At 34.6% G+C, this 25,343-nt stretch overlaps 2 protein-coding genes across 4 annotated transcripts in view; one reads left to right on the top strand and one right to left on the bottom strand.

Moving 5' to 3' along the window:
- Window positions 1–18,394, top strand: LOC144962650 (homeobox-containing protein 1-like). Of its 3 annotated transcripts, none has more exons than XM_078895758.1 (10): window positions 1–446; window positions 1,723–1,997; window positions 2,706–2,884; window positions 4,603–4,915; window positions 6,550–6,715; window positions 8,922–9,019; window positions 13,007–13,168; window positions 14,856–15,026; window positions 16,109–16,207; window positions 16,664–18,394. In XM_078895758.1, the coding sequence occupies exons 1-10, from the start codon at window positions 319–321 to the stop codon at window positions 16,957–16,959; spliced, it is 1,887 nt and encodes a 628-aa protein (XP_078751884.1). In that variant the 5' UTR covers window positions 1–318; the 3' UTR covers window positions 16,960–18,394. The 3 variants fall into 3 exon arrangements, with proteins under 3 accessions (XP_078751884.1, XP_078751885.1, XP_078751886.1); XM_078895759.1 differs by having other exon boundaries at window positions 12–446; window positions 16,667–18,394; XM_078895760.1 differs by lacking the exon at window positions 1–446 and adding an exon at window positions 938–1,060.
- Window positions 18,379–25,343, bottom strand: part of LOC144962651 (succinyl-CoA:3-ketoacid coenzyme A transferase 1, mitochondrial-like) — a 47,305-nt gene continuing 40,340 nt past the window's right edge. The window contains exons 14-15 of the mRNA XM_078895761.1: window positions 23,062–23,163; window positions 18,379–21,604 (exon numbers count right to left, since the gene is read on the bottom strand). Of these exons, the coding sequence (XP_078751887.1) occupies window positions 21,569–21,604; window positions 23,062–23,163 (138 nt within the window). The 3' untranslated portion in view covers window positions 18,379–21,568. The remainder of the gene's footprint in view (window positions 21,605–23,061; window positions 23,164–25,343) is intronic.

Here is a 25,343-nt window from a genome sequence, read left to right as displayed (position 1 = left end):
GAGATTACTTTCACCTCCCTCCGGCATGTAATTCTTTGGGCTTCAGTTATGAGTCCGCTTCAGTTCCCTTGATCGACTTCTAAGACTTTTTATTTGAAATACTATCACGGAATGATTAGACACTCTCAAACCAAAACTTTTTGTGCACAATGTGGTAAACTGGCAAATAATTGTCTGAGTACTTGATCGTTTCTCCCCCCAAGTTTCTTTGTGAGGTATCCGTTATCAGGACCCCGTAATCTCCCTTTGCTCAGAAGGGTTAGGAGTTAGGAGAAGGAATCGAAATCGCGAAACCTTTTTGTTTGATTACAACTGAGGATGGGGAAAACACCGCAAAGAAAAAAAGGTGGTCAATTTTGTTCGGCAATAAATTGTACAAATTGCCGGAACAAGCCTGAATGCAAGGGACTCTCCTTCTTTTTACTTCCATTCAACGAAGAGGAAAGGTAAGACAGACAATCATTCACTCAAATTTTCTGGGAAGGCCTTCCAAAAGCTCCTCGTGCTTGCATTTCTTTCAATTTGTATTTTCACCGTGGATCTTTTGTCATGCATTTATTTATTCAATATGTCAATATATAGGAGCATTAAAATAAATCTAGAACAAACCTTAGTAGATTAGTGAAAGTTTAAACTATTGTTTGTTTGTTTTTCCGCCACTATTTTGTTTTGTGATGTATTGAAAGCAGTCCTAGGTTTTTGTATTTTTTTTTTTTTTTCTATTAGGGTTAGCTCGAGGTCGGAGCATTTTTTTCTATTAGGGTTAATCATAAGCCTTAGTAAAGGTGCTGGGGTGTTTGTTGGGTTAGTTAAGGGTGCTAGGTTTTATTAAAGGAACTTTATTATTATTTTCTTTATTGATATGTTACAAGTACAAGGGGTATGTGTGTGAGTGTATGTTTGTGTGTGGCGAGGGAATTGCTGTCACATCATTAATCTACCACCGTAACCAAACATTAGCACATCATGTCACGTGGCATTGAAATTGGAACTAATGGCGAATTGATAAGAATAAAAGCAAAGAGGTGGCTTTTATGCCAAACGGCGATGGGATGTACGTGTAAGTAATTGTGTGTCTGCGTGTGTATTATACTGTACACATCACACACACACACACACTTCTGCAATGTAGGTAGATGGATACAGATATAAGTAACAGTCAATATCACAGTAAGTAGTTACTGGACGAAATCAAGGGGCGAAATAAAATAAAAACAACCCTTTGATTACTGTAATTTTTTTTTTTTAATTAAAAAAAATTTTTTTTACATTGGCAGAATGAAATTCATTCGAGGAAACCGTGTTTGTGGCAAAAATTTGTTCGAGAAAGGATGGAATGATATCAAAGAATAATTAATAATAATAAGGAAAAAAATCGGGACACATAATGATTTTGAGGAAACTGTGCTGGAGTGTATTATTATTATTATTATTATTATATTATTATTATTATTATTATTATTATTATATATTATTATTATTATTATTATTATTATTATTATTATTATTTATTATTATTATTATTATTATTATTATTATTATTATTATTATTGTTATTATTATTATTATTGTTATTATTATTATTGTTATTATTATTATTATTATTATTATTATTATTATTATTATATTATTATTATAATATTAATGTTATCTGCCTTGCCTTAATTTTTTATTTATGGTCTTTATAATATTATATGTTTCCAATTTCATTGCTTTTCCCAGATGCCGCAAATGGATCCAGAATATGAGAAGACAAGATATCATTGGTGCTACAATGAACAGGGTGGCTGAAGCACACTATGCACTTTGTGCAAATCATTTTGAAGCTAACCAGTTCAACGTACCAAGCGAGAGGAAACGGTTGGTTTACAATGCAGTGCCAACAATTTTTGATTTCCCAAACCCACCTTTGCCTGCAACCCTCAAGCGAAAACCCCTAGAAAATCAAGATTCACCCATCTCAATGAAAAAAATATGTATAAAAAATGAAGTAAAAGGTGAGTGAGTGCAACATCTTTTAAAGTGAAGTTATGGGCTTAATTTTTTAAATTATTGATAGTCTTAAGATTTATCATAAAATCAAATAGGCAACAACATTGCAATTTGTTCACTAATAATAAATTTTCCTCTTTTATTTATTTTTTTTTTTGCTGGTTTTTTTTTTTTATTACTTGGATTTTAGACTTGATAAGTTTCTTTTTTTTTTTCGTAAGTTGTACTTTTTTTTTCAACTCTGAAAATGTAAAAGGAGCTGAGCATACTAGACTTTTGCCAAATACATTGTGGGATTGAGGTGGGGATTCACTGATGATTGATAACAATGTTCTTCTTCTTCTTCTTCTTCTTCTTCTTCTTCTTCTTCTTCTTCTTATTATTATTATTATTATTATTATTATTATTATTATTATTATTATTATTATTATTATTATTATTATTATCATTATCATCATTTTTATTATTATTATTATTTTTTTATTTTTCTTTATTTTTTTTTTCTTTATCACATTCATTCATTGATTGCCATATAGTTTAAAAGACATTTTACCATCGTTTTACTTATGTTCGAAGGCCATTTAAATAATACTGGTCCCTTTTAAAGCCCTTATACTGATATATGATATGATATCATTTAAAAAATGTATTGATGTGTCAAAACTTCCAAGTTCTCTGTATCTTTTTATATGGATATTTTCTACTCCCATCAGATGAAACTGAAACCATCGAAGGAAATGAATTGGATCGTGTGGAAGATCACACAGCTGGAGATGAGACAGTGACAAAATTAAAACAACAGCTAAAAACCTCTCATAATAAATTGTACGAGACGAGAAAGCTTTTGGACAGGGCACAGGCACAAATTGATAATGATAGGAAAACAATAAAGGCATGTAAAGTTTATAATTACCTCAAAAAAAGTCTGTCTCAAACTCAAATTAAATTGTCTAAAATAAGCATAAAGCTAGAAGATGATCACCTCAGGACAAAGATCATTGTGGATATTGCGCTGTATAAATGCTCAAGGCAAAGAACATTCAGAGGTCATCTTAGTTCTTAGACAAATTATTCCTTTTTTTTTCGTTTCTAAATGGCTTTATTTTTGTGGAGGAAAAGAAAAAAAAAACCAGAAAGGCTTTCTTCTCAGATGACCATCATGGTTGTAAAATAACCCGGAGAAGTTAGTTGTATAGAATTGGCATGGCAAGGTTGTGTAAAATTGAGTCATTTCTATGTGCGGCTATGTGGTCTAGTAGTACGACACTTGCTTTCGGGTCTGAAGGTCCTGGGTTCGAGCCTTGCTCGGCGCATAGTTGAGTCCTTGGAAAAGACTTTGCTCTTTGCTCACATTCTCTAACAGTACTCAGGTGTAAAATGAGAACCTGGCCGTTAACAGCGTTGTCTCTGTCCGAAAAAAAGTGTAATATCGCCTAATAGGCATTATGTCCCATCCTACATGTTAACTGTTGCTGTTGGTCAGGGACCCCTTGCAAAGCGCTTTGAGCCCATTTAGTGGATATTGTGCTATTTTTATTTTGCATATTAATATCATCATTAATTTCTTACTAACAAGGGCCATTACTCCTTTTTATGCAAAATGATGACATAACTTCTGATTGAGGCTTTGTGGTCTTGTGGTTTGACACATGTCTTCAGATCGGACATCTTGGGTTTGAGCCCTTCTCTGAGTGGCACATAGTTGAGTCCTTGAAAAAGGCTCGTTACTCACATTCTCTCACCACACTCAGGTGTAAAATAAGTACCTGGCTGTTATCAGCATTTTCTGTCAGGGAAAAACAATTATAATATATCAGGCCTCTTGTCTCGTCCTATATGTTAAGTGTTGCTGTTGGCTAGGGACCCTTATAAAGTGCTTTGAGTAAATTTAGTCGATATTGCACTATTTAAAAGCTTAAGTTGTGACATCTTGTCATAATAAATTTCATTGAAGTCAGGTGAAAACTACTACCGGCTCAAGAGGTTGAAATTTGTTGATGAAGAGAATATGATATTTCTTTCACTGGGCAGGGTTTCTGACCTCCCATTGTGGGCAGGGAGGCACTTACTGTGTCTTCTATCCCCCTATATCTGTTTTTCAACTTGCTTTCTGTCTTTGTCTTGGAATGAGATTACTTGGTTTTGTACTGGCCCTGGCTAAGAGGGAAACAGTCAAATGTATAATTAGAGTTTTAGGAGATGATATTTTTTTCCATGTAAACCACCTCTCTGTTATACACTGTATTATGTTTTGTTTCCATATTATATTATATGATTTGTAAACATTTGAGTGTATTCCTCTTAGTGGCGACCTGTGCTTGTGTCTGGATGAGACTTTTAAGTGATCTCAAACTAAGTACTTTGGTAGTGTGCTCTTGGAATCTACATATGTTCCCTATTTGAACCAGTTCCCCTTTGTCTTACCTTTTCTTGGGTGCTTTAGTTGTAAATCTAGAACTTTTTACTTTGCCATTATCTTCCTTTTTACTGGCACTGATATGACCTCAATTCAATGTGGTGCAATCGCCGTAAACCCTTAAAAACATAAACACATATTCTTCCAAGTGATTTCTGCAAATCTTTTTAATTAAATTTTCTTAATCTCCACAGGTTTCCTCGACGTCTTGTGGGTTGAGTTTGGAACAAATGGAGATAATACGAAGACTCCGAAATTCTGGTGCAACAGTGAAACAAATTGCTCAGGCTTATCTAATCTTTGACACGTTGGACAAAGAGCTAGGATCTTTTGGACTTGCTTGCAACTTTACCACAAATGATTCTCAAATAAGCAGTAGCACTTATCTTCCAAGTCAGCCAGAACCTCACCCTGTTTCCCCCTTCACACATATAAATGGTACTACTTCCACTGACACAGATCACAGCATTAACAATACACCACTACAATCATTTCATTTGAAGCAAGGTATGTGAATGTGAGCGAAACTTAATTAAATTTACATTTTCAATGTTTGAAGTTTTCTTCCCTTTCTCTCATTACTAGCTAATACTTCCATACCTATTTTCACTCTTCCTTTCCGCTATTCTGCCATTGTCTCTAACATTCCAATTTTCAAAAATGATGATAATGGTAAGAAGAAGAAGAGAACAAAATAGGAAGGGGGTGGGGGTGTTAAAAATATTGGAATTGTTATGGATAATAATTTGTCCTTGGATATTTACATCAATCAAATCAGAGCAAATATTGTTTCTAGTTTGAAAAATATCAGCTTTGCCCGACTTTATATTATAATAGAAATCTGCAACTTGTTTAATATTTTCGTAATTTGACTATATTGTCATTCTCTATTTTAAGATCTACAAAAATTCCAAAACAACATTGCCAGCATCATTCTGTAGAAAATAAAGGAAGTGCCTCTAATCTTAGGTAGCACCCACAGTCCTCAAATACATGAATGGTTCTGTTCTGGCGTTCTTTTTGAGCTGAACAAGATTTTTTGTTCATTTTGGCGGTCAATTCCGTTTTATAATTCCATTCTGCAAAGAAATGGCCGTTCACCATTCATTTTAACATTTTGAACTAAATATTTGGAACACCCTGCCTTCTGACATCCAAGAATTGGCAACCATGAACACTTTTACTAAAAATCTTAAGACCCATCTCTTGTCTAAAGAATATTATTTATTTACTTTTTTTATACCAAAGGGTAGCAAGCAATTATTATTGTCCGTTTCATCCTAAAGAAAGCGGGATAAATGTCAACTCCATGGGCTGAATGGCTCCGAAGGACTACTTTCTCATTTATTTTGAATGTAATTATGTTTTGAGCTTACCAATAATGTTTCAAAGGATTTTTTTTTTGTTGTAAGGTGCACAGAGCCTCTGATTACTATTTCTCAGTTTCTTTTCAGTGTAAATTTTATCGTATGGTATAGTTTAAGGGTTATTAAGAGGCTTTAATAACCTTTAAATGCTCTTTGTAACTTTCATGCATCGATAACATTTTTGAAAGTTATTTAACCATCATATATAAACAAATGGGGGTTCCAATAGCTCAGTTGGTGGAGCACTTGCTTCACACGCAGAGGGACCAAGATTGATCCCGGGTCGAATTGACATTTTTTTTCAGCCCCCCCCCCCCCCCCAGCTGAGTCTGTTACATTTGGCAGATAGTACTTTGCGATAGGCTAGCGTCCTATCCAAAGAATAGCAAGCAAAGGCTATTGCCCATTTCACGCTATAGAAACCAGAATAAACTACGGTTCCATGGGCCAATGTCTCTGAAGGACTACTTATGTTATAAATTATATTATGAGTTTTAGAAAACGGTAGGGGCTGCCTGAAGCCTGTGATCATGAAAATATGAACAAAAGAGTGAAAATGGAGAGGCTTTGTATGGGAACAATACTGTATTGTTCCCATACAAAGCCTCTCCATTTTCACTCTTTCGTTAGTATTATGACATTTCTAGCTTTCATTTTTATTGTACCAGAAATTAGCTTGACATTTATTTATTTATTTATTTATTGTATTATTATTACTTTTTCTCAGTATTTCGCCCTTCCAATTTGATTTCATTTACCATTTCAACAATCCAGAAAATGAAGTCTTTGCACAGAATATTGATTCTTCCACAAGTGACAGCATGGACATTAAAGTGACAGATGTCCGCACAATCGTACAATCATCACACTCAGATTATTTCAGTTCTGAACGATGGCCATACGGAGTCCTGAAAGAGGCTAGTAAATGTTATCTGTCCAGGTAATGAATAATTAAAATGCTCTCCTTTTTTAATTCATGTATCAGTATCAGACGGTGATGTTATTAATAATAGCAGACCTGCCTAACATTACAAAAAATTAGTAGAATTACGAAATATTGTCTCCAATTTCAGAACGTTAATAGCATCTCGAAATCGTTAAAACTTATTGAAAATGAAAGTTGGTGCCAGACTACATAATTATAAGGATTTCGAAGTGTTATTTGTTCCTTGTGAGTGTAAATTGTTGATTTTTAAAGATAACTATAGTGACTACAATTTTTATCTCCTAAAAATTCAGAATTTTGAAAGGATCAAGTAGGCAGGACTGTAATGGTTTGCATAGCGGCTAACTGACCTGATAATTTCGGGACTATCTCGTTTTGGCAATCTGGAGACCTTTCTTTTTTTTAATAGGACTGTTTTTAAAAAAACAAAAAAAAACAAACAAAAATTTAAACTTGAGCTTTTATATAGTACAAAACCCACTAAATATGCTCAAAGCACTTTCTCTGACCAACAGCAACGTTTAACATGTAGAATGAGACATGACACCTGTTAGGCAATGTTACAATTTTTTTCCGACAGAGACAACGGTGTTAAGTTAACTACCTGAGTATGGTGAGAGAATGTGAGTAAAGAGCCTTTTCCAAGGACTCAACTATGCGCTGAGTGAGGCACAAACTCAGGGCCTTCCAATCCGAGAGCAGGTGTCATACCACAAGACCACACCGCCACTAATGTATGGAAATGAGCCTTGTATATCTCAGGATTATCCTTCTTTTGACCAGCAAATTAAAACAAGAAGCAGAAAACAACCCTAAATCTAGATTATATATTATACAATACATTGCTCATGGTTTTCTTGGGAACTCCTGATATTTAGCTTAATAAGAGCACAAAAGCAGTGCTGTTTTTTGTTGTTTTTTTTTAAATTTTAATTCGCATACTGATTAAAGAATAATTGTGTGTAATTGCTGATGCGATATGCAAGTATTGCATGTCATGTGAAAGTTGATGACTGTTTACGACTATGCTTATGTAGTGCTTGAGTGTTTTTATATTAATGTTGATTGCAATTGTGTAAAGTCCTATAACGTTAATGTTAAGGAGTGGGTGAGATGTGTGTCTTCTGGGAGATTTAAGTGTGTAGTTTTAATTGGTTGTTCCAATTTTATGATCTCCCATAATGGACAGGGAGGCACTTACTGTGTCTTCTATCCCCTGATATCTGTTTTCCAACTTGCTTTCTGTCTTTGTCTTGGAATGAGATTACTTAGGTGTATCCTGACCCTGGCTGGGAGATGATATTTTTTTTGTCTTGTAAATCATCTCTCTGTTACGCATTGTATTAATTTTCTGTGTTATATATATAATAATTTGTTAACATTTGAGTGTATTCCTCTTAGTGGGGACCTAATTTTACTATCCAATTTTCTTCCTTTTTACTGGCGTTGATACGACCTACCTTAATGTGTTGCAAGCGACGCAAAACCCTCAAAAGCAAATAAAACAAACAATTTTATGAAGGTCGTTCACAAACAAGGTAAATTGGACTGTCTCTTAATTTGAATGATCTCTGTCAAACAATGCTTTTCCAATCAAGTAGCTTTTATTGTACAATGTCTTGTCCTCCAAGTTACATATTTCTGTTTGCTTGGGACCCCTTGTAAAGTGCTTTGAGCATGTTTAGTAGATATTGCGCTATACAAATGCTGAATGATAATGGAATCCTGGTAAAGCCACGACTGCCAGATTGGTTGACTTTATCCATCATCAATGAGACACATTTAGAGAAAGAACAGAAATTTGGGACCAACGAGAGGTGGTGACTTTGCCGATTTTACTATATTATTATTATTATTATTATTATTATTATTATTATTATTATTATTATTATTATTATTATTATTATTATTACTATTATTATTACATTACGTTTACTTTTCCAGTTTAGGAATGCTAGACGATGGATTTTTCTATCTTTCATGTTTTATTTATAAAATCAGGTCTAATTACAATAAATCATCAACTATTTCTGTTTTTTCTTCAGCGAATGTGAAAATATTTTGCAGAAATATTTATATGAATGTATCAATGATTTCATCATTTTCAAAACTATTTAAAAAAAAAAATTTCAGCATAAATATTTAGATATTTTATTAGATCCCTCAAAATATATATTATTTTATCCATCATCTCACTCAGTCTGCCAAAGGAGAATGTGGATGGTTTGATCAAGAAATATTCCACTACCTGTCCCATGAGTCAAAGCTTTGACAAACGTTCAGTCTACAAAATAAAAGGTAATTAACTCTCTCGAGTTCACCCTCATTTAAAATCGAACAAATTTGTTCGATTTTTCATGCACATGAACTCAAGAGTTAAACGCTTCTATGTATTTCAGGGCCTGCACTGATCAAATATTTTAGTTGAAGCAAGTGTCCATAAATTTATAAGCTGATTTAAGGTCGGGTGCTTGCATCAAATACAAATCCTTACAAAACTAAGGACATAAAAGCCATTGCAAACATTAAGAGATCAGCTGCAGGATTTGCCACAAGATGGAACCGGGGTGTGTGACAGCAACTCTAGACACACTAAGATGGCCAACACTCCAGTCTCGTAGAGAGAATGCGTTCATACATCTATTTCACAATACTGTCAAAAGCAAGCATTCAGCCATAAACATTCCAATCTACATTAACAATTCAAAAAACAGATACTCGACCAGGCTACATCACACCAACAAATTCCACCAGCCATTTGTAGGAACAAACACATACAAATATAACTTTTTCCCTCAAACAAAATGTGAATGGAAATAAACTACCACATGACATAATAGATCTCACAGACCCAACATAATTTCAACGGGTTTTCCACATATACAAAATTCACTGGGCGGATTTAATGACTTGAGTGACAGGATTAGTGTGGTGTGATGGGGAACATTGATGTGTATAAGATTTGTGGTGATGGGCACAGTGTGCCTTTTGCATCTTATGGTCTTGAACTTGAACTTGAATATGGCTGACATATTTTATTCAGGAATAAACAATATTAAAAAAAAAAAAAGATTTTATGGTGAAATTTCTCCTTGGAGTATAGTTGAAAATAAGACTGGACGAACCAAAACCTAGGTCTGAGTGTTGTATTTCAAAATTGCCAAAAGATTTAAAGATATAGTTAAATAATTCTGTACTAAAAGTAGACGTTGAACTTGGTCATTGGTGTTGGTGCACTGTTTTATCTACTTGACATAAACTGCCTTCAATCATGAAATGTGAAAGGCATTCAACCTTAACCTCTCCAAATGGAATAATGTTTATGTTGCTGCTTGTACCTGAAGCTCAAGGAAATGTATAATAATGTGAAATTGAAAGGAAGCTACAATTTGATAATTAAATACTTATGTACCCTACATGAATGAGATGAGAGAGATCAAGTTCGTATACAATGTATTGATAGGTGGAGAAATCGAACAGAATGAGTAATGTTCTTGGATATATATACTGTAAAAATGGTTATCCGAAATTCAAGGGATTTGGTATTCTTTTTCAGTTTAAACATATTTCGGGTTAGGCCTACCTCAAAAAGTTGTCATGATTTAGCAAGGGTATTATTATTCTACTGCAATCATTCATCCCATTGTCACACACAATGTATCGAACCAACTTCTTCAACTGTGTATCTTTGTGGATGAAGAAGTGCAGTGTAAGTGTGTGGGGGTGGTTGGGGTGTTTGTGTGTTATGTATGTGTTCACACAAACGAACGTAGTGGTAGTAGGTGCCAAAGAGAGCAATAATGTTATAACTCCAACATCATCTTTCTGGAGTTACAACACTCAGCTATTGTGTTTTCACGATCAAGTAAGAATGACTGGTGTGGTTAGGGTGGGATTGGTTGGGAAGTGGACATGAGTGGGGGAGAAGAGAGGCCACAGAGACGAATTTTAAGTCGTTGCTGATTAGTGTGGGCAAGGGGTGGGGGTAGGGAGTTGGTGACAAGGTGGAGAGAGTTTCAGTGGAGGTGTGTGAGGGGTGTTGATACAAGGGAGCACATTGGGTAGTAGTTGTAACGGGAATTTTGTTCAGTTATCATATTTTTTTCTTGGGTTATTTTGCTATTTGGCAATTTTTTTTTTTTTGGGGGGGTGTTAAAGATAATTTGAGTTTAGTCGCTTTCGGTTTATCAATACTTGATTAACAGAAATAAAGAAGAGAAAATGGCAATATTTTGATTTCTTTTCAGTTTAGACAATTTTAGTTTAACTGTTTTTTACTGTATATATTTGTAATCGGTGTTAGATTTCAATGCATCAAAAACATTATGTTCACTGTTATATTTGGATCTATGGAGGATGTCTTTGTGTGTGTGTGTGCGTGTGTATGTGTGTGTCTGTGTGTGTTTTTGTGTGTATTGTGATTGAGTAAATTTTGTTGTGATGAATACATTATTATAAGCATAACTGTCCGTTCAATGACCTTGAGGATAAGTTAATCGGCTCAAAATTTTTGATTGAATAAAATTTGAACTCAATTTCTATTGTCTTAGTAGACAATACATTTTTCAACTGAGAGAACTCCACGGAGATTTTAATTAGAGCATGGAGAGATATTTTCTGCATTTAATATCTTATATACTTCACTCACTTATTGTATAATTCTTTCCCAATGTTAAGAGCAGATACTGGGTGGGGATCCTGACCTCCCATAGCGGGCAGGGAGGTACATACTGTGTCTTCTATCCCCTTATATCTGTTTTCCAACTTGCTTTCTGTCTTTGTCTTGGAGTGAGATTGCTTGGTTTTGTCCTAACCTTGGTCGGAGTCCTTGGTTGAGAGGGAAACAGTCGAATGTATAGTTATTGCTTTGGGAGATGATATTTTTTTCCTTGTAAATCATCTCTATGTTATGTACTGTATTATGTTTTATTTACATATTATATTTGATTTGTTAACATTTGAGTGTATTCCTCTTAGTGGGGACCTGTGCTTGTGTCTGGATGAGACTTTTAGGTGATCTCAACCTAAGTACTTTGATGGTGTGCTCTTGGAATCTACATCTGTTTCCTATTTGAACAAATTCCCCTTTGTCTTACTTTTTCTTGGGTGCTTTAATTGAATTCTATAACTTTTTACTATCTCATTTCTTCCTTTTTACTGGCGCTGATATGACCTTAATGTGTTGCAAGCGCCGTAAAACCCTCAAAAACAAAAAACATAAGAGCAGATATTCAAAAGAATGAGAGGAACCACTAACTGGTATCGATTCAATGCAAGTACTACCACCTCATTGTCATACTCGCTAACTGGAAGGTTGGCATACAACCCACGTGATAAAAATGATGACGTCTCTTTGCGATGAGATTTGACGAAACAAATTTGGTTTTTCAATAATATCATCATGATGTCTAATCAATCTCATACTACATGCAAATCATCTTCATGTCAATTGTAAACACCGTCCTGTGCAAAATTTGGTAATAATTGGCCCAATGTTTTCGGAGCTTTGTGCTACTAATAATCCAATTTGCCAAATTTATAATTAGATAATATTCACACATTTATATTAATAATGCTTATTGTATTTCTTTGAGCAATGTAAACCATTGAAATTGGACAATAAAGATAAAATTTCATCATCATCACCATAAATATTATTATTATCATTATTATTATTATTATTATTATTACTCGTATTATTATTATTATTAATATTATTATTATTATTATTATTATTATTATTATTATTATTATTATTATTATTATTATTATTATTATTATTATTATTATTATTATTATTATTATTATTACTCGTATTATTATTATTATTATTAATATTATTATTATTATTATTATTATTATTATTATTATTATTACAAATAAATAAGTTTAATAATTTTACAAATATTTTTTTCTTATTTCAATAGTACAATGATATCATCAAGATCTGAAAGAGTTTATATGGAACAGTGCCAGAAGAAAAATACTCCCCTCCCCCCCCCCCCCCCCCCCCCCCCCCCCCCCCAAAAAAAATAATTTAAAAGAACATTCCGAAAAATCAGTCTTCCTCAACTGGGGAACTTCTCCAGACAAGAAAGACAGATTTTTTGGATGATTTTTTTTCTTGTATTTTACTGTCATGCCTGTCTGGGACTGTTTCATACAAACTTTTTCAAATCTTTATCTTACACCTGTGCCTGCTCCCCGGTTTCTCAATAATATCATCATTGTTTGGTATTTTATTTAGTTCCCAAATTTATGAATCTGTATAAATTTAATTTTCAGGTCTGAGTGTTGATGAAATACAAACCTTTTTAAACGGGGAGTTCAGTCAACTTACCAATGACAAGCAGACGATTATTCTTGACTGGTTTAGCGGCATTTTGTGTCAAGTGGATTGGTTTGTTCGAGATGTGACTCATTACTTCAGTGATCTGATTGAAAATGGTGAATTCATGTTTTTTTGTTTTTGTTTTTTTATTTGGTACGGGTCTTGTGCGACTATGTGGTTTTGTGGTATGACACTCGTTTTTGGATCCAGGCCTGTAAATCTTCTATCTATTGTCGGATTTCCAACAGTACGATTTTGCTCTATAAGTGCTAATATTTTTTTTTTTAAATAATAGTAAAAATAAAATTAGTAACGTCAAAGAACAGAATCAATAAAAAAGAAAATAAAAGACTTTTATTTCGTTCCTCGAAAAAATTAGATTTTATTCCGTTTCAAATGCCGACTTTAAAAAAAAACTTGCCGTCTATCAGTTAGCTATAATATTATCATGCCACCTACACGCTCTGCTAGATTAGGATGTATTCACTGCCTGGCTACTGTGCCACAGCCAGCGAGAGAGGGTCGCGAAGTTCACGCGAGTTGTCTTCATACACACACCTAGTCAGTAAATAACGCACGCACAGAAGTGTGTCGAACCGGACCAGAAGGTTTCTCTCTATTTTGCTACTGACACACATACATCTCCAGTTCTCATATCTTTTACTCTATATTTTATTGGTTCTGTCCGGATGTGAGACGGAAAAAAAAATAATGCGAAATGATTATTTTTCTTCGATATATATATTCTTCTTCAAAAGCTCTCACACTACTGCACCACCTCTTCTTCTTCTTCTTCTTCTTCTTCTTCTATAAAAATTAATCCAAATAAACGAAAGAATCAGCGTAAACATTTAACACAAACAGGAGCGAAGATACGCAGCTTCTGTGTCAAGCACGAGATACACATCCTTCAAAAGGGTAGGAATAGTTCTCTTCCTTTCATTTTACAACTAACTCAGACCTGGGCCCTCAAATAATTGGGATTTTTTTTTTTTTGGTACCATGAAATAAGGACCTCGTTATAAATAAGTAGGGGAAAGTGACATGATTTGACTAGTCAATTGACGTGTCATATCTGTGTTGTGTCCATATTTTTGTCCTGTTGTGTCTATTTTCGCGTGTTCAAAAAGTTGTGACATTTTTTAACCAACCATTTACAGGCCTGTGTATCGGAAGGTCCTGGGTTCGAGTCTTGCTCAGTGCATAGTTGTGTCCTTGAAAAAGGCTCTTTACTCACATTCTCTCACCGTACTCAGGTGTAAAATGAGTACCTGGCCATTAACAGCGTTGTCTTTGTTGATAAAAAATGTAATATCGCTTTTCAGGTGCCATGTCTTGCTCTACATGTTACGTGATGCTGTGGGTCAGGGACCCTTTGTAAAGTGCTTTGACCACGTTTAGTGGATATTATGCTATATAAAAGCTCAAGTTGTTTTTTGTTTGTTTGTTTTTTTTTTGGGGGGGGGGGGGGTTTAATTATGGATATATGAAAGTGGGTTTCCATTGCCATTGGTCGTAAGAATATCGAATGGGAAAAATAGAAGATGGTCGAAGCAGAACGTGCAGCTATCCGAATCTTGCATGCAGTCATGGAGACATAGGATAAAGAAAAAAAAACCATCACATCAGGAATAACGTGCAGTTTAATGCGATGCGTGCATTAATGTGGTGACTACTGTATATCATTACTCAAGTTTGAATTATTTTTTTTTAATTTTGAGCTAGGATTGACAAATTCATATTGTAAAATGTAGTAATTATGGTATACATAATATTATTTGGCTTTTTTTTTGTCCATTCCAGATACTCTGTCAAGTGTTTACGACGTTGAATTTGTTCCCAAAAGAGACCGTTTTACATTCAACGCAATTCAGACCTCAGTGTTAGAGTCTAACTTCAGGAGGAAACAGTATCCGACCCCTGAAGAAAAAACACGTATTGCCAATGAGTGTAACGTCAAATTGGCTATGAGCTGTAAGTTGTCTGGGTTTAAAAATTTTTTTTAACAGAAACAAAATCTTATAGCCTCCTATGATACCCATTTTAAATTATCTAAAATTGACACCCCGATATAAAAAGAGAAAAAAACATAATTAAAGTACAAAATAACCTTTAAGTGATTATTGTTATTATTATTATTATTATTATTATTATTATTATTATTATTATTATTGTTGTTTTTGTTGTTCTTCTTCTTCTTATTATTATTATAATTATTAATCATCACGTTTTACATATTGGTGAATACAATCCTAAAAATATCTATTTCACTGAAGTACATAATAATTCTTTGACTGAAGTGTTTTCAGAGAAGGATGTTGGATTGACATTTGATTCCACTCTCAAATTTGCTCTACATATTAATGATACAATTAAAAGAGCAAATAAGTTGGTTGGAATTATTAAACAAAGTTTCTCTTATTTCGATTATATTATCTTTTTAATGTTATTTAAGACGAGTGAGACCCACTTTGGAGTATGCCAATTGCATATGGAGCTCGATGTATAAAAGTAAAAGACAGTCCATAGCTGTGGAGAACGTTCAAAGGAGGGCCACTAAGTTTGTCACTGAATTGTATTATTGGGAAAAATTGGAATGCTTTTCACTTCCTTCTTTAAAGTGAGGACTTAGAGGTGATCTAATTCAAATTTACAAGATTGACAACTTGGATTCCTGGGAGTTCTTCAGATATGTGGTTTTGACGTCAACAAGAGGCGGGAACTTCAAAATCTTCAAAGACCAGTGCTCGACCTCAACACATGCCAACTCTTTAATTTTCAGGACCGTAGATATTTGGAACTCTCTCCACACCTGTTCAAGAACTGCAAGAAATCTCAACGTTTTTTGGAACTGTGTTGATAAGGAATAAGATCACCTTAAGTTTGAATTCGATGAGTAATTTATGTTCGTTTTATAATTGATATTCTGTACTTCATATCACACTAATGCATTTATCAGTTTTTTATCAAAGGCCACACTATTGGCCTACTATAGCTATTAATAGGTATTGTGTTGTAGTTGTATTATATTATTATTATTATTATTATTAATACAGATGGCCACGAATTACAGGGGAAAGATCGAATCAACTCATTTAATGTAGAGGGCTGGTTTAGGAACAGGAGAAAGTTTTTAAAGCGCAAATCAATATTAGGTGAGTACTGTTTTGTTTTGTGTTTTTAATGAGTTTTGATGTTAAATTTTAAAAGCCCTTTTTTGTAGTTGGTTGTAATGATTGAAATCTATGAGATCTATTCTGGAATTTTATAGATTTCAGAAAGGGTGAGGTGGAGTGATTATTTTTATATTTCATGTTCTATGGTCAACGCTGAAAATGTCAAACGCTGTAGAGTATTTTTTTTTTGTTATTATTATTATTTTTATTATTATTATTATCATCATTATAATAATTATTGTTATGATTCTTCTTCTTCCTAAACATGTAAATCTTACTTTGGAAGTTTTCATTTCTGCTTTGTTAAATTTATATTATTACACTGATTCTGAGTAAGACTGAAGTGATATTGAAAAATGTCAGAGTGTAAAATTATAGAGTAAAATGAGAAGTTATTTCATATAATCACAATTTCAATATTTTTTTACCTTTCAGCAGAAGAGCCCAGCCCTATGAAAATACCACCTAAAGAGGATCGTCCGATGGAGATGAAACTATCAGATAAATGTGTATCTCAAATCAGCAAACCTTCAGCTCCTGTGGGTCAGACTCATTCAAATCACAATTCTTCAGAACATCAAGTTTCCATATCACCACCATCCGTACCTTTTAGACCCTCGATCTCCATACCATCAAGATCTATAAATGCAGCATTTCCACAACAAAAGTCGTCAACAATAGACTCTTGTGATTCTGGGTCTAAAAGTGTTTCTACTTCTACTGAGAATTAGACAATCACAAACAAAGTTGAAGCTAACGATCTTCAAGTTGTCCATGGTGAGGGCTTAGGGGCTATCCTTTTACCACCCTGACCATGGTGTTGTGTGTGTTGTAGCAATCAGTCTCTAGCAAGGGATTACAGGGATGCGACTTGGACGCTTGCTACATGTCCCCAGGATGCCAGGACAGGCCCGCCCAGCTTGACTGACTATGACCTAAGAGTCTGCTCCCCAGATGCTGTGGAGTGGGTTCGATAAGCTATGATGATGACAAACAACCGTGGTGTGAAAGAGGAAATTATTTCAGGAGAGATAAGTGAGGAAAGAGATGATGATTCAGGACAAACTGAACTAAATTACTTACTTATCCGTGGTCTGCGCTTGTATGCATGTTTTCTACCATATGCCGCCACGACGTTCTGTCCTCTGCCTCTCTCATGTACTTGGAGTTTGTAGGGATGTTGCTTGTTGACAGCCTCAAACTGGTCCCTCTGACGACCACAAGCTCTTTTTCCCTCTACGTAGCCACGTAGCTTTCTATCGCCACACATGGTCAAAAAAGCCCACTTACCTTTTTCTGATAGTTGGGTGGGTTTCCCTATTCTATGCAAAACTTTTACGTTTATTATTTTATCTGACCACTTGATGTTTAGCATTCTTCTGTACAACCACATTTCGAAAGCCTCTAGGCAATTTTGACATTCCTTGTTACATGTGTAGAAGAGAGACAAGAAGATGCAAGTTTGGATAACCTTAAGTTTTGTGTTTAATTTAATATTGATGGCAGAGATGACTGGTCTTAGATTGTGGAAGGTGTTCTTAGCAATCCTAATTCTTTGTTTTATTTCTAAAAAGTCTCTAGGGTCGTTCGTGATGGTTGCTCCGAGATATTTAAACTTGTTTGATGGTTTTCCCTTTGCCGGTGACGGGAAAAGAAAGATCAAACTTGGTTTTGTTTGTTAATGGCCATGCACTCGGTTTTCTCGAAGATCTTCTCAAAGTATGGGACATCTCTGTGAGCAAAATATGTATGAATTATTTAAAATCCTGAGAAAGTTAGGAGGGATTTGAAATAAATCACTACAGAACTCATTTTACACCCAAATACGATGAGCGAATGTGAGAAAATTACCTTTTCCAAGGACTCAATTGTGCGCCGTTCAGAGCGGGACCCGAACCCTGGACCTTCTAGTGCAAAGCTGAGTGTCATATCACTAGACCACATGGTAAATCTGTAATTGTGACCCTAAAGTGTGGTAAGAAGTGAACTCTAAATTAATACCATTTTATTTACCATCAACTTTGTTTCTAGAAGCGGAAATGGCCCACAGTGTTACAGAACTTCTAACTCTACAACTCAAATTTATTAGATCTTTTTATTTATCACCTTGTTTCATTAATCCTAAAAATCAATAACAAAACAAAATTAAACACCCTTTAAAATGTATGCATTTTTATTTCTTTCATTTCATTTATTGTTGAGGTAACTTACATATCATGGAGTGACCATATTTTTAATTTTTTTTTTAAACAAAAAAAAAAAAAAAAAAAAAAACTTTGTGTCAAACAAATTCACTAGAGTATATGAGAAGTGTTAGAGCGATGACTAATACTAATGGTGACTTTTGTGCTCAGTCATAACAACAAAGTGCTGCACACTAACAAAAAACAACCGTCCCGAGCATAGTCACAAGTGAATGAAGACTACAGCAATGCCATTAAAGTAAATGTAGTGTCTGTAATAATATTATTATTACTTTTCGTCTGTTTGACAAATAATTGATTACAAGCTAATATTTTATTCATACTTCAACAATACATAATCAAACATTAACTACTCAATCCTAGAGATTTTTGCTACTTTTCAAAATTGGAAAAAAATGTATTAAAAATGAGCATGTGCATATATGTTTTTATTCAACTACCATTAACATGTAATAATGAAAAACATTAGCTTTGATACTGCGCCTATAATTTGTCTCATAAAAATATAATAAATAGGCATGGGATTGTAAAAGTAACCTGGTAAACTAAGGATATTGTCGGTTTTAGGGTTGAGTGATTTAACATGACTTATTCCCAGGTCTCCTCATGGAGAATCAGGGCTGTATTAAACATTAAGCAATAAAATAAATATTAAAAATTAAACTATGGCAACTTCAAAGACATAATAGAATAAAAATACATAACCATGTGACAAAAAAACTGACATCTCTTTTTAGTTTTGAGAAAAAAAATGCATTCTAAAATTTTGACATTTTATCAAATAATTCAGTCTTTCTCGAAAGATAAACAAAATAAATCTTGTAACTTAAGATAATCAAAATATATATTGTAACTGAAATCAGTTGAATATGTTTGAATTAAGCAGAAGGCCTTGACAATCTAGTTAGCTTCAATAATACATTTAAAAATTTAGTGTTCTGATACGAAATTAAAAAAATAAAAGGTTATAAAACTAGGGAAGATCTGTCACAAGATCAAAACGTCATCACATATCAATGATTCAATGGCAAAGACCTTGGCTTACCAATCACCCAATAGAAACATTTTCATTAGAGTATTCTATATAATAAATTATAACTTTGATAAAATAAAAATGAAACACAAATAAAGAGGTAAAGCTTATTGTCTATTATTTAGGAGGTCAAAGAAAATCTTCTCTGGAATGTTTTGTTTTTCTGTCAGATTTGATGCACAGAGAATTACACATTCCAAGAAAATCTTGAGCTGTTTTGCATAAATTACTACATGTAATGCGTTTTAAAATATTTTTTATAAAAACCCCAAATCAGTCCAGTTCAACTGCCCCTATTCAACAAACTAAACCTGACATCCCAATTTGACTTCTGGTTATGTGATTTACACGTTCTATTGTGATTTTCACTGCTTATGAACAACTTATAAAACAATGCATTTCTTTTTCTATTTGTAAATTGGGTATTTTGCAATAAAAATTATCCACACAAAAAAATGACTTCAAAAGTGAATAAGAAAGTGGGCAATCAAAAAAAAAAAAATGTAAGGTAGCAAAATTATATTTTTAGCTTAAAACGGCAGAAGGGCAAATATTTATCACCATTGAGCAGCATTCATATCAACCATTCTTGAAAAAAATAAATTATTGTACATAGAACTGCCTCCTTTACCAATTTTTTACATGAAACTTTGCCTTTTAAATTGAACTATTTAATTTATAAACTACCTACAGAATCTTGTAATCGTAATGAGTGCTTTGGTTTTCTTAACATTTATTTGCAGTTTCTATCTGTTTCCACAATTTTATTTTTTTCTCTTAAGAACGGATCTATAATATTTCTAAAACTGAAAATAGCGACGCTTAATATATATAAATTTTGTGAACAAGAGATATGCTTTGTATTTTGCCTAAGTCTGTCTAAGGAAAGCTGTCCCCTCCAGAAAAATGTTTTTGCTACCCGCATGTCTTTCCGCATATTTTATCTTTTTTATTTTATTTAAATTTTTAAAAAAAGATTAAAGATTAAAGTCATTGCTGCAAATTTCACATTAAAAAAAAAATTGGTGTATTGGCAAATAAAAAAAAAACACCTGGCATACGATTTGTGGCTGATTAAATAACTGGTGGTATTGGGGCCAAGCGTGGTGACGGGACTGTCACTGTCACTCGAAAGTCCAGCTGGTCATATTTTTCTGAACGATTGAAGGGGCAGGGAAAACAACCAAAAACAAAACATATAAAATAAGGTAATGAAACAAAAAGTTGGATCAGCACATAAAATCAATATCAAGCAAAATGACTTTTAAAAAAATAAATTAAAAAATGGCAAAATATCAAGCTCGCTATAATCACATCAATTCAACAAGTTCAATAAAACATTGACAGGCTTGAGTATGGAGTATCATTCTGAACAATAAAAAAAACAAACACATTTTTACAAATTGTTCATTATTTTCATCATTACAATTCAATTGCAATGTTTTGTAATAATTCCTTCCCCCCCCCCCCCCCCCCCCCCCCAATCCTGATATCACAAAAATTAAAGCTTAAGTAAAATAATAAAAATAAAAGATAAGCAACATATTACTTCATTCTGTCAATTATATGAATGTAACATCTGAGTATAGACAGATAAACTTAATTCCTTGGTTATTAAATTGTCATTCATGTGTGGTGACATCTCTCATCCATAGCACACATCACATCATCTTAATTCTTTTTATAACACACAAGTAATTCTTATTAATGAATATAAATTCAACAACTTGGGAATCTTCTCATTTGTACAAATATTAAAGACCATTCTTGTATCAGTTAGGGAATCAGATCTTTCCAAAATATTCACACTGGTAATTAAATAAATTCCTGTATTGTGTAACATTAACATCATGAATTATATCCCAACAATGCAGCAAAAATTCTGGATATATCACTCTCTCCCAAACCATCCAGTATCGATAAATGACTTAATTTTGGTTACAAGGAAATCTTTACAAATAACAAACAGTATTATGCTTTTCAAGAACAAAATGTTTTTATAAAGCCTAAATCAAACAACAAACAACATATTTTTGGATTACAATAATTTCTCAGCTGTAGAGAAAAAACTCTAGAGATGTGTTTGTGAAAACTTGGGGATTTCTACACAGATCTCATAGGCTTCAGTTCTGATGAAACCTGAAATTTAAATAGATAAAAATGTATTACAAACAAGTGTTGAAAGCACCGTTAAACACCTAAAAGCATAAAACAAACAAGCCTAGTGTATAAAAAATTTTAAAAATAAATTATGATGCCGTTGTCTAGTCTAGGCATTCCATGAAGGAATATAGATGATCCATCAAACAAATGCCTGATGTCAACAGGAGTTGTCACGCCATTGTCCAAAAAAAGTAAATCAAGTGCCTGAAGTGGGCCTCGAACCTGGGACCTTCTGAGTTACAGTTACAGTGCAATGCCTTAACCATTAGGCCACCTCAACCCCTACTGTATACCATTATCTAAATGGGCAGCGTTGCACAGCAGTATAGTCTCTGTTTCATGTCCAGAAGGTACTGAGTTCGATTCCACGCCAGTGTTGTACAGCCTTGAGCAAATCACCTCACCCTAGCTCACTTTGCAGAGATGCAATGGGCTGTACACCAAGGTTATTCCAGCCAAGTCAAATTCCATATCAGAAAATGAACTGTGCAGACGAGATGTAAACAAAGTCAGAAAATTTCACTGTGCAAGCTCAGCATCCACGACCGCTTTTCTATAATTCACCTTCCCAATGAGTTCAACGTTATACTCGCATTTTTGCGAGGTCAGTATTCAAAATGCATATTGGTAGCTCGCCTTAATGCGAGGTCAAGCGATTAAAGGTTAAAGACAAATTACAGCTTGGGGATGAGGTCTGCATTCAAAATGCATATTGGAAGCTCGCCTTAATGCGAGATCATTAGGTTAAAGGTTAAAGACAAATTAAAGCTTGGGGATGAGTAAAAGGAATTTTATTTATTTACTTATTTATCAAAAAGGGGTACTGTATAGTCCTTCAGAGCCATTCGGCCCATGGAACCGGAGTTCATCCCAGTTTCTATAGCGTGAACCGGACAATAGCAATTGCTTGCTATCCTTTGGATAGGATGCTAGTCTATCATAAAGTACTTTCCATCAAATCTAACACACTCAGCTACCCATTCACTGCTGGGTGGACAGGACGGTCCGAAAAAATCTCGACTGCACCCGGATCAAACTTGGTCCCTTTGCATGTGAAGTGAGTGCTTTATCAACTGAGCTATCGGGACCCCAATTTTGTGATAAAATAATATTAATTAGAGATTTTATATAGCGCACTATCCACTAAATGTGCTCAAAGTGCTTTACAAAGGGTCCCTGGCCAACAGCAACACTTAGAACGTTAGGCAATATTACAATTTTTTCGGACAAAGACAACGCTGTTGACAGCCAGGTGCTCATTTTACACATGAGTAAGGTGAGAGAATGTGAGTAAAGAGCCTTATCCAAGGACTCAACTATGTGCCGAATGAGGCTCTAACCCAGGACCTTCTGATCCGAATGCGAGTGTCATACCACTAGACCACATAGCCACACAAAATATTATAGTAGATCCAATTTGCATAACACCTTACCCGAAGTTCACAACCCGTAGCCTTCTGGACATCTTCCACACTGAATCCATCAGCAATCTCTGTCATAACCATACCATCATCTTTGGAAATCTCAAATACTCCCTAGAAAAAAGAGCAACGAAGTAGAGAATTGATTATTAAAAATGCGACAAAAGGAAATAACAGGTAGAATGCATGATAATTTTATGTTTATATTTTTATATCATTATAAGTTGTGCGGCTATGTGGTATGACACTCACTTTCGGATTGGAAGGCCCTGGGTTCGAGCGCATAATTGAGTCCTTGGAAAAGGCTATTTACTCAAATTCTCTCACTATGCTCAGGTGTAAAATGAGTACCTGGTCGTTAACAGTGTTGTCTCTGTCGGAAAAAAAATTGTAATACTGCCTAACAGGTGTCATGTCTTGTTCTAAACGTTGCTGTTGGTCAGGGACCCTTGTAAAGCGCTTTGAGCACGTTTAGTGGATATTTCGCTATATAAAAGCTCAATTGAATTTAATTAATCATTATAAAACTTATTCCGCTAAAGCCAGAAACCGGCTATTTGAAATGTTCTGGCTGACCTTATTCAGTATTTTTAAAATTGAGCTTTTTAAAAAACATGAGCTTTTATATTATATATAGCGCAATATCCAATAAATGTGCTCAAAGTGCTTTACAAGGTGTCCCTGGCCAACAGCAACATTTAACATTTAGAACGGGACATGACACCTGTTACGTGATGTTACAATTTTTTTGGACAGAGACAACGCTGTTAACAGCCAGGTACTCATTTTACACCTGATTACGGTGAGAGAATGTGAGTAAGGAGCCTTTTCCAAGTACTCAACTATGTGCTGAGTGAGGCTCGAACCCAGGACCTTCCGATCTGAAAGCAAGTGTCATACCACTAGACTAAATAGCCGCACATATTAGTGAGTTGATTTTTTAAAAGATAAAAGCATTGTTTGTTTAAAGGCAACAGTTAAGGGGAAGCTATAGATGGATATGTGTCCTTTTCTGTGAATTAATGGTGACACCATTTGATGACGAGAATCTGTCATCATCATTGCCTTTTTCACCCTGGGTCAGGGTATAGGCCACAGACAAACAGTTTCCATCCTTCTCTATCCTGAGCCAACTTTTTTATCTCATTCCAGGTCTTACCACTTCTCTGTATATCAGCTTCTTTAATTCTTCTCCATGTTCCTCGTGGCCTTCCCCTTGATCTTCTGCCCTGAGGGTTCCAGTCCAATACTTTCTTTGTTATAGTTGAGTCATTCTTTCTAAGCGTGTGTCCAATCCACCTCCATCGTCTTCTTCCTATATCCTCTCCCACTGGTTTCTGCTGTGTTCTTTTCCATACTTCTTCATTTTTTATTCTATCCATCCATTTTATTCTGAGTAGCTTACGCATGCACCTGTTTACGAAAATCTGTACCCTCCTTATACATGCCTGTGATGCGTTCCAAGTTTCACATCCATACAGTAGGAGAGACTTCACGTTTGAGTTGAAAAGTCTTAGCTTTAGTTGAAGGGAGATATCTTTAGTTCTCCAAACTCTGTTCAAAGATGTGAATGCAGCCTGTGCCTTTCCTATTCGTGCTTTCACCTCTGCTTCCGTGCTTCCATCCTTGTCAATTATACTTCCGAGATAGCAGAAAGTGTCTATATCTTCGAGTTCCTGATCTTTTACTTTGATCTGCTCCCTTTGACGCGTACCTATCCTCAAGACCTTTGACTTTGCAGGGTGAATTCTTAGACCAATTGATTCCGAGAGGCTGTTTATAATTGTGGTTTTTGCTTGCATCTGGTCCTGGGTGTGGGACAAAAGAGCCAGATCATCTGCAAAATCCAGATCATCCAACTGTGTCCAGGGGGTCCACTGTATCCCATTTCTTCTCCCTTTGGAGGTTTCCTTCATTAGCCAATCAATGGCAAGGATGAACAGGAATGGTGAGAGCAAGCATCCCTGCTTGACACCAGTCTTAATTTCAAAGCTGTCAGTAAGCTGATCTTCATGTACAACCCTGCAACTTGATCCTTCATACATTTCCTTAATGAGGTTTACTATCTTTTCAGGGAGTCCATAATGTGCCAGAATTTTCCACAATGTTGCTCTGTCAATACTGTCGAAAGCCTTCTCGTAATCCAGAAAGTTGACAATAAGAGGAGAGTTCCATTCTATAGACTGTTCTACTACTACTATGACTCGCAGAGAGGCAATCTGGTCGGTGGTTGAACGGTTTTTCCGAAAACCTGCCTGTTCGTCCCGCAGTTTAGCATCTGTTGCATTCTTAAT

This window comes from Berghia stephanieae, chromosome 1 (assembly GCF_034508935.2).
Source record: "Berghia stephanieae isolate SIO BIC M18660-M18661 chromosome 1, UCSD_Bste_1.3, whole genome shotgun sequence".
NCBI classification, from domain to species: domain Eukaryota; kingdom Metazoa; phylum Mollusca; class Gastropoda; order Nudibranchia; family Aeolidiidae; genus Berghia; species Berghia stephanieae.
Note: the sequence above shows the minus strand (reverse complement) of the source record. Positions and strands in the feature narration are given on the sequence as shown.